The sequence below is a fragment of the Cicer arietinum genome, chromosome 4 (assembly GCF_000331145.2).
Source record: "Cicer arietinum cultivar CDC Frontier isolate Library 1 chromosome 4, Cicar.CDCFrontier_v2.0, whole genome shotgun sequence".
Taxonomy (NCBI): Eukaryota; Viridiplantae; Streptophyta; class Magnoliopsida; order Fabales; family Fabaceae; genus Cicer; species Cicer arietinum.
In genome coordinates this window covers 55,506,374-55,516,629 of record NC_021163.2, presented here as the reverse complement: position 1 = coordinate 55,516,629, position 10,256 = coordinate 55,506,374, and the positions used below count along the sequence as shown (strand labels likewise).

The following is a 10,256-nucleotide window of genomic DNA, read 5'->3' as shown; positions in this document are numbered from 1 at the left end:
TTAGGGCAGATAAATGTGGTTTTGTGGTTTAAGGTGATATCTAATAAGGATGGCATTGATGATGTAGGTTCGGGGTTTGTATTGGCAAAAGATTCTACGTGGTGCAAGAACATTAATTGTGTTAAAAGGGGCGGGTGTTAATTGTGTTAAAAGGGGCGAGTGTTGTGTTGCCTGGTTAGTTTAGAGGTCGACTTCATAAGTTATCGAAGCACGATATATCAACTTCATTTTGGTCAGCTTAATGGCATAACGCATGTATTTTGAGGGATCATTTTTCTAGGTTATAATAACCTTTCAAAGAATAAGGAGATATTAGTAGTGGAGTGTAGGGAGGTTTTGGATAAGGATTCGTTACAGGACAACATTGAAGATTTATGGGTGTGGAATAACATATGTGGGGCATACTCAATTAAGGATGCTTACCAGTTATCGCGTTATTATGGTGTCAATAATATGTCTTCGCCGCCGTTTGTGGAAATTATTGGAATAAATTTGCCCCGTTGAAGATTTCAACCTTGTTTGGAAACCTTGAATGACAAATTGCCAACAAAGGTGAATTTGGTTAGTCGAGGCATTCTAAATGTCGATGCTCAATTTTGTGTAATGGGACAACAAGTGATGGGAAATGCGCAACACTTATTTTTCGAATGTTCCTTTTATTGTCAAGTGTGGCAGGAGGTTATGCGTTGGTTAGATTTGTCAAATTGTAGAGATGATCGTGCAATTCAATTTTCAGTGTGGTAGAGTGGTTCGATCAAGGTTTTTAATCATTTGGTTGACCCCTACTTCGTTCATCATGAAATGTAGGAATAAGACAATTTTTGACAATCAAGTAGAGAACACTAAGTTATTATCCTAGGGGTGACTTATGACACATATAAAAGGGTTTTGTTTTGAATTTCAGCAATGGCGTGCTCAACCAAAGGAGTGTTTGGGGTTGGTGGATTCTTAATAGTGATATGATTTTTTCCATCATTTTGGTTGATGACTTTTCATGATTTGGACTATTTTGTATTTATTTTGTACTCTCTTGACATACCTTGTGTTATGAGTAATACTTTTTGAATGCAAAATCAAACCCTAAAATACCTTCAAATATCTTGATGATGAACTAATCCCCCTCAAGTACCTTCCATTCCACGCCTTCTAAAACAATAGATGGCTAAAGTAGAGAAACAATCGTAGTTTTATGGGCAAAAAGATACTCACTTTATAAGAAAAAACTAGATTAATAGATCTTAGTTTGGGAGATTGAAACACACATCATAACCAATTTGCACTTTCCAAAATTTTAGTACGTGTGTATGAACAAAAATCAATTATATGAGCCATTAACTATATCACTAAATTCCGTAAAATTAATCTATCTTACTAAAACACAATGTGTTTATCTAAACAGTAATAATTAATAAAAGTAACAAACATTAAAGAATAATTAATGGCTCAACATTTTAAAATTAATTGTATTAATTCTTTTATATTTTTTATACGAATCATAATTATTTCTCTTTCCCGAACAATTACATAATTCTAAAGTCATGTGTTATATATTTTATTAATCCATGCATATGTGATCATGCATAAAATTTTTTTACGCGCTATTTTATGTGAACTCACACACCATTTTTTTAATTAATAATATTATATTAGATTTTCAATGTATTATAATTAATACCATTTTTTTATAATTGTGAATGCATTAGGCAACATATATGATATTGCATCTAGTTTAGAGTTTCATGCAAAACTACATAGAGTATATTTATTATTGTTATTATTAAGATTAAGCAAATATTTTTGAATATGGTGTGCATACATTTGTGTCGGCTTTACCGACCCGACCCGACCCGACGACCCACTAGGTGAATTTTAATAATGGAACTTGAGTAGTGACCATCACTCTTCAATTTCTGCAAGAACACTAGAAAGCTAAAACTAAGAAAAAGCTCAGAACATTGCGTCACACACCAAATTGAAAGAAACCTGAAAATGGATCAATCTCAGAATCAGAGAACAGTTGCATCAACAACAACATCATCGCGTTCTTTTCAATTCCACCCCGCTCGAGTACCAATTCTCGATCTCTTCAACCTCTACTTAGGACTTGGAGTAACTTTCTTTCCTTCCATTTTCTTTCTCCTCATTTTCTTTCCTCGCAATTCTCTTTATCCTCATTTCCTTTTCATTTTTACAGAGAAACAGTCGTAACAAATCCGATGACCCGCTCCGTGAACCACCGTAAGTCCACTCACTGCAACGACTTTGTGTTTTTATTTTGCAACGTTCAAATTCGTTAATTGTTTGTTATTTATTTTCGTAATCACTTTAGGTTTTTATAATGTGATTTTTTTTTGATTTAGCTTCTTACTTTTGTGTTTGTGAATGTTGAATTTATTTTTTAATCTCAGGAACAAAACGCAAAAACGCGTGCACGCCATTAACAGAGAGGTTCCACCGCCGAATGAGCAATTCATTATAGATTTTGAGCAACTTCAGACTCAGTTTCCTGTGAGTTTCGAATTACTGATCTTCTTTTTGTTGGATACTTTTTTTTGCTTAAGTGATGTGAAAATATGTCAAAGATATTTTATTTATTTGAGGTAATCACGATAAACAACTTAATTTAGCGTACATAGTATAACCATTTATTATTTAAGTGCTGATACATAAACTGTTTTCTTAAACCTATCCCAAACAATTTCAGAACTACTTATGTCAGTAGATAAGTTTAGATATGCCAATTCAAACAAAAGTTTCCTCTTTGAAATTGTAGTTGTTGATTTAGTTTTGGAAATCATTAGTATTTTTAAATAATAACTGAAATTGAAAATCTTCTATTGTATTTTAGTAGTGATCATGGACAATTAACAATGATTATAATTGATTTCAATTAAAAAACAATGTTTATACTTTATTGTGTTGTCGTTGTTGTATTTGTTTATGGTTCATTTTACTTTCAGGACCATGAGCAATTGCGTTCTGTGACAGAAGCTATTCTTATATCACTGGTTGTACAGTGTAGTGGTCATGGACCGCGATCAGACTTTCTTCTTTTTGTTTTGCGGAGCTTGTGTGGTATTGGGTGCATTAACTGGGACACCTTTCTTCCGTCCCTTCTTTCTTCAGTTTCTTCGGCTGAATTACCGGTTGGTCAAATGAGTCAAGCGGTGTCAACAGTTACCTCTTCTAGCTTATCACAGTCGGGAATGCTGCCTCCTCCAAACACAATTGCTAATTCTTCTAATTTCCAATCTTCAAATCCTGCATCTCCATTGACTTCTGTTCATACTATTGGGTCCCCTGCACAGTCATCTATTGAGCCGCTGTCTTGTGCAGCTTTATCTCCAGTAAAATCATCTGATATTTCCTCCAATGGACAACAATCTAAACTAAGAGGTAGCCCATCTGTCAGAAATAATGATATTAGTAACAGTAGCCTTCGCCAGCTATGTTGCAAGATTATTTTAACTGGTCTTGAGTTCAGTTTAAAACCTGTGACGTATGCTGAAATCTTTCACCATATGCTGAATTGGCTGGTGAATTGGGACCAGAGACAACAGGGAGTTGATGAATCTGATATTCTAAAATCATGGAGATCTGGCAGAGCCGTAATTGCATGGCTACATAGTTGCTTGGATGTGATCTGGCTTTTAGTTGACGAGGGAAAATGTCGAGTCCCCTTTTATGAATTATTACGTAGTGATTTGCAATTCATAGAGAATATACCTGATGATGAAGCATTATTTACACTTATCTTGGAGATCCACAGGAGACGAGATATGATGGCTATGCACATGCAAATGTTAGACCAGCATCTTCATTGCCCTACATTTGGCACTCAGCGGATCCTGAATCAGACAACACCTACAATTTCAGAAAGTGCACATCTGCGACTAGCAGCGATCTCATATTTAAGTGTACTTGGAGAACCATTGCACGGAGAGGTGAAAAATCTCATTTATTTTTCAACAAACTCGTTATAGATGAATGAGACTGTACTTGAATGCTCAGATACTAACATGTTTTTCAGAAAAATTCGCAGACGACCATTTAACATTAAAATATATGCTATGAGATGGCTGATAAATAATTTTCATAACTTGGGGCTTACTCATGATATTTCATAACACAGAAAAACTAGATAGTTACAATACCCTTTTCTATCTCTTGTTAAAAATAAAAAATAATGACTGTCTTAAAATCAACACTACCTGTACTAAGATTTTAGCTATGAAAGTGAGGAAAAATGGTTAGCCAAGTAACCACTAGGTTAACCAAACATTCATATCACGTCAAATAAAAAGTTGACTGGAAAATCGTTTAAAGTAGCAAATGGTTTTCAATTTCATAATTCTGATAGATTAAGTGAGGTATTAGTAGTTTATGCAGCTCATTTGATAAATAAAATTCCTGTTGTCTTTTCTTATGTTTGCTGATTTTTTGAGTTGTATACCAGCTAATTTTTCCCATAACATTCCCGGATTAAGTTAGTAAATCAAGTTACCCTTTTCGTCTTTGGTTTTGGACTTTGATAAGTTAAATATGACGGTCATGTTTACATTTTCATTTTTTATAACATATACATACTGTGTTTCTGGATTCTTCCTGATCAACATTACAGATAGAATATTAAAGGCATGACATTCCGTCATTGTTTTTCATTATATATATATATATCAAGTGAGAGGTGTTTTAATATGAGCGGATTAAATATGAACCATACGGCCATACATGGATAGTCATATTGAGAGTTATTTAAGTGCACACGATTAATTAAAAAAGTCACACGACTTTTTTGTTCTAATCATAGCCATTCATGATTTGATCAATAACTAAGATTCATTCCTCTTACTTTCTCAATATAAAAGTTCTCTAATTGATATGCTCCCTATAGATATATATGTCCAAAGGTATATCCATGAGTTTTCTCATATTTGTTGATATCTGCAATTTGACTGGAACCTATTATTTAAGTTTTATATTTTCTCCAACATTCTACAGTTTAATTCTGTTTTGTTGGAATGTATCTTTCTAGTTTGATCATAATTTGTCCTGAGTTGGTGAATTAGTCTCTTAATGCTGTCTGTAGGAAACTGCAATATCTGTTCAGAAGGGAAGTTTGGACTGGGAGAGAGCCGTCCGTTGCATCAGACATGCTCTCCGTTCTGCACCTTCACCTGATTGGTGGAGACGGGTACTGGTACTGGCTCCTTGCTACAGGCTTTTATCTCAGGGGACTACCGCTGGTGCTGTTTTTTCTTCAGAGATGATCTGTGAGGCAACTATTGATAGAATCGTCGAACTATTGAAATTAACAAATTCAGGCAATGATCTTCTCTGTGTGTGTGTGTGTGTGCCCGCGTTCTAACAAAACCCATGTTATTGTCTATGTTGACAATATCATTACCAAATGACACTTTTCTTCTTAGGTTCAGCATCACATTATCCAACTGCACGCTGCCTTTGCTCCCAAATATATAGTCAGGTAGACTATTTTCTTGGAATTCAGATTCTTAATCTACCTAATGGCTCTCTGCTCCTCTCTCAAACCAAGTATATCTTAAACCTCCTTACTAAAGCAAGTATGCAAAATGTCAAAGGCATTTCCTCACCAATGGTTAACTCAGATATTATTGTCTAAATTTGGGCGTAATTATTTTGACGACCCTTCTTTTTAGTGTTCTACTGTTTTAGGCTCTTCAATATGCCACCAACTAGGCCAGATATTTGTCTGTCTGTTTACAATATATGTCACTTTATTGCAACACCCCTGGCGTGTCCCTGTGAGGCCGTCATATGGAATGTCAGGTATTTGGAAGTAACAGTTTCTTGTGGTCTTCTCATTCGGCCTGTCATACCACATCAACCTTTGGTTAGTGTCTTGGGATGCATACAGGGCCTCGGGCCCAGATCTTTCTAGATCCACATTGGCATTCTTTTGGGTTCCAATCTCATCTCATGGTGGCTCAGAAAAGAAAACACTAGTTACACAATCCACCACAAAATTAGAATATTGATGTTTAGTCCACACCACCGCAGAAGTAATGTGGATTTAAATACTGCTCACAAAAGTTCAAATTCCACTTACGATGCATGTCATATACTGTGACACCCTCAGCACTGTTTTCTGGTCACAATCTTATGCTTCATAGTAGCATGAAACATATAGAATTGGATCTACTCGCTGCTTATGAGAAGGTCGTTGCCAGGACTGTAACTGTCCATTGAAACATATGGAATTAGAGCCATGCTTCCTCACCCCTAAATCACACTTTCTTTAGAATCCAAATATATGTTCTATATGCTTATCAATGTTTTTGCCATCTTAGATTTGTGGAGATGAAAGGTTTCCTGCATAGTATTTGTTTGTCTGAATGATTTTCATGCCTTTTACTATTTCATATATACTGCATTGCAGTACCCCTGGACAGGGTTTCTCTATGTCTTACTGACATTCTATTATCACACATAGTTCTTCCCTCCTTTTTTGTTTTTGGGTATTTTGTCGTACCAGTTTTGGGCAATTTCTTATCTTCCCAATAGTTTATATTCACCTTTTCTGTTCAATGAAATTTCTTCTGTTGAAAAAGAAAAAAAAAAAATGGTATTGTGTGCACAGATTCTTTCGGAGCATTTGGTTTGGATTATCCATTTTTCATAGATATCTCTTTATTCATATGTCTGTTCTGTCCTACGATTGTGTTTATTACCTCTCTTTGGTGCTTTGCCTAGTCTGCTGCTGGAGATTGAACAGCTACTTTGCATCGTTGTGTTCTTTCCTTTTATTCTGTTACTAGTTTGGAGAATTCTTATGATCTCTTCCCTCTGACATACCTTATTTCCCTTTTCTTTTGTAATACAATCTTTTATCCTAATGAAAATGATTGATTCTAGAAAAGTTTGTTTTTATCACATTTCAAAAGCTAATTCCTTCTGAATTTTGCAGAGATAAATTGCTGGCAGGACTGGCTTGTCTTCTCTGATATTTTCTATTTTCTTACGAAAAGTGGGTGCATTGATTTTGTTGATTTTGTGGACAAGCTGGTGTCACGTCTTACAGAGGGTGATCATCATATACTTAAGACCAATCACGTGACTTGGCTGCTTGCACAGATAATTCGAATTGAGCTGGTCATGAATGCTTTGAATTCAGATTCTAGAAAGGTGGTTAATTTAATGTAGAACATTGTTATTTTCTTTTGTTTCCGTTGTGGACAAGCAAAATTTGTTATTCTTTTTACTTTCCTTGTGATGCATAGAGAATTGTTTTTTTGAGGTCTAAAACATATTTTAGTAACAGCACAATGATTTTATTGAATAAATATTATTCATACCTGGACTTTCTAATTTTCATCTGTTTAATAAAGTAATTCATGCTGGGAATACTACTTAAGTTGGTGTATTACATTATTTTCAGGAAATTATTCTTGTTAGTATTGAATGTATAATAATGGTCTAGGCACTGCATGGCAGGTGGAGACAACTAGAAAGGTTTTATCATTTCATCGAGAAGACAGAAGTTCGGATCCTAATAGTCCTCAAAGTATCTTGCTTGATTTTGTAAGCAGTTGTCAAAATTTACGTATATGGTCACTGAACACATCAACCAGAGAATACCTGAATAACGAACAGCTTCAAAAAGGAAAGCAAATCGATGAATGGTGGAGACAAGCTAGCAAAGGTATTATTTGATCATGGTTTACTGTTTGTTCAATTTAAATTTGAGAGATAAATGGCACTGAATAATAAGTTAAAATTTCTCAAAAGAGGGAAATTCAAAAACTGATTAAATGATCTGTAACAGCCCGGTCCCAGGTACTGTTATTCACGATATTCACCCTCCCGTCCCTTCCACCCAGTTAATGATTTCCCTTTGGTTGTGTTTTAAGGAGCGATATAATCCAGATTTCCAAACAAATGCCGATCCATGTCTCCATAAAACCCTCCTTTTAGATCCACTTCCGACTTGGCGAAATCTCCCTAGAAATGTATCAGAAACATGGACAAGGAGAAATATAGCAAAAATAGAGACAACTAGATTAACAAGATAAAAACATCAATTGGAGAAGGTAGTTTCAAAAATATAAAAACATAGCAATAATTGGCACAATAAATGGGGATAAAGGCAGGCACATATACGAAGGAGAAGGGGCACGCGCAGTGTTAAAACTCAAATATCATCTAAGCTTGATTTTGATTGTAAAGTCCTTATTTCATCCTCTTATCTCACCATAACACACCCCTCTCACTTCATATGACTTTAATATCTATTTTTATATTGATGTCATGGTGTATCTCCTGTCTCTCTGATTAAAATTTTGTTAGTCTTATCTGTATTTGTTTTGTTACACTCTACAGATCCCTACATTTGATACCCTTGTCCATAATTTTTGGCAGTTTGCTGAGTGAAATATTGTTAAATTGTAGTTGAACTATTATTCTGGTATTATCATTCTAATTAACACTTGATTTTTCAGGAGACCGAATGATGGATTATATGAATATGGATGAACGCTCAGTAGGGATGTTTTGGGTTGTGACCTACACAATGGCACAACCTGCTTGTGAAACAGTAATGAATTGGTTAACTTCTGCTGGAGTTATTGACTTGCTACCAGCAACAAATCTACAACCAGCGGAGAGATTAGTGGCTACACGAGAAGTGAGCCCATTGCCCATGTCATTGTTATCTGGGTTTTCACTGAACTTATGTTTGAAGCTGTCTTATCAAATGGAAGATTCTCTGTTTTCTGGGCAGGTTCTCTCTCTCTCTCTCTCTCATATCTTAAGGCTCACTTACCACCATGATTTATTTGCTCCATGCTGTCTTACTATGACTTTTACCTTACTATCATTTAGACTTGAGAGAGACCTGGTAATTACCATTTCAAACAATGATTTCTTCTTCAAGACATGAATAATTATAATTTCCCTTCTTATCAGCCAAAGGAACAGCTCTTTTGATATTTAACTTGTTTTTATGTGCAGGTTGTACCCAGCATTGCAATGGTTGAAACTTATACTAGATTGCTGCTTATTGCGCCTCATTCACTATTTCGTTCGCATTTCAATGTATTTTTCCTTGCTCTTCAGTGATAACATCATGTTACTTTTTTTATTTTATGTTGAATTCCAAATTGTGGCTGAGAATAAGTCATTTATTGACTGATTATTCTGTAATTTATTATATTATATCGGACAACTGTAGTGAATATCAAGGGACTTGTACAGTAAATCCCTCTTATTTAATTCTGATTTATTTATTAGACTAGGGAATGGTGTATTTAAACCAGAATTGTAACCATTCTGATTCAAGAAATGAAAAGATCATTTCCTCAATAATTCACATGGTATAAGAGCAAACCTGGTCCAAGTGAAAAACACCATTATTCCATGGCTGAAGAAAGCAGTTCAGTCACAAACCCAAACCCTAAAATGGCAGCTGGAACTTCCACAATTACCAGCCTGACCGAAAACACCACTATACCCTTCACTGGTTACAAATTAAATGGCCAAAACTACACTCAATGGGCAAGATCTGTCCGGATCTTCCTTCAAGGAAAAGGGAAGGAAGATTACATCTCTGATGATGCTAAAGAGCCAAGAAAAAGGACCCCGATTGTCCAAAGTGGAAGCTAGAGAACAACTTAGTCATGACATGGCTATTGAACTCAATGACCACTGAAGCAGACAAAAGTTTCATGTATTACAGCACTGCAGCTGAGATCTGGAGTGCTGCCAAGGAGACATACTCAAATACTGATAATACTTCCGCCATATTCGAGATCAAGAGTCTCCTCCATGACCTGCGACAAGGAGACACAACCGTCACTGATTACTACCATACCCTCACCCGTTATTGGCAGCAATTGGATATCTATGAGGATATAGTATGGACATGCACTGAAGACAACAAACAGTACAAAAAACTGTTGGAGAAAGACCGAATGTACCAGTTCCTCCTTGGCCTAAACAAGAATCTAGATGATGTAAGAGGAAGAATCCTTGGAACCAAACCTCTGCCCAACATCAGAGAATGGTGTGATCACTGCAAAAATTAGGCCACAACAAAGAAACATGTTGGGTCATTCATGGAAAACCAGCAGATTGGAAACCATCTAGGAATAGGGACATTCGCACCTATGCTGCCACATCAGAAAGAGGTAAAGTGTTGGCAGCCCCAGCACCTGAACCAAGTCCATTCAGCAAGGAACAAATGGAGATGTTGCAAAAATTGCTACAACAATCCCTTCAAA

The 10,256-nt window shown here is 35.7% G+C and overlaps 1 protein-coding gene across 2 annotated transcripts in view; it reads left to right on the top strand.

Annotated features, from left to right (window-relative positions):
- The first annotated feature begins 1,896 nt into the window (after positions 1–1,896).
- LOC101491240 (mediator of RNA polymerase II transcription subunit 23) overlaps positions 1,897–10,256 on the top strand; it is a 38,374-nt gene continuing 30,014 nt past the window's right edge. The window contains exons 1-9 of one of the 2 annotated variants that reach the window (XM_027333917.2): positions 1,897–2,109; positions 2,195–2,238; positions 2,409–2,508; positions 2,961–3,944; positions 5,090–5,324; positions 6,947–7,164; positions 7,474–7,681; positions 8,478–8,758; positions 8,989–9,072. In XM_027333917.2, the coding sequence (XP_027189718.1) occupies positions 1,990–2,109; positions 2,195–2,238; positions 2,409–2,508; positions 2,961–3,944; positions 5,090–5,324; positions 6,947–7,164; positions 7,474–7,681; positions 8,478–8,758; positions 8,989–9,072 (2,274 nt within the window). In that variant the 5' untranslated portion in view covers positions 1,897–1,989. The remainder of the gene's footprint in view (positions 2,110–2,194; positions 2,239–2,408; positions 2,509–2,960; positions 3,945–5,089; positions 5,325–6,946; positions 7,165–7,473; positions 7,682–8,477; positions 8,759–8,988; positions 9,073–10,256) is intronic. The other variant, XM_004498210.3, reaches the window with a different exon arrangement.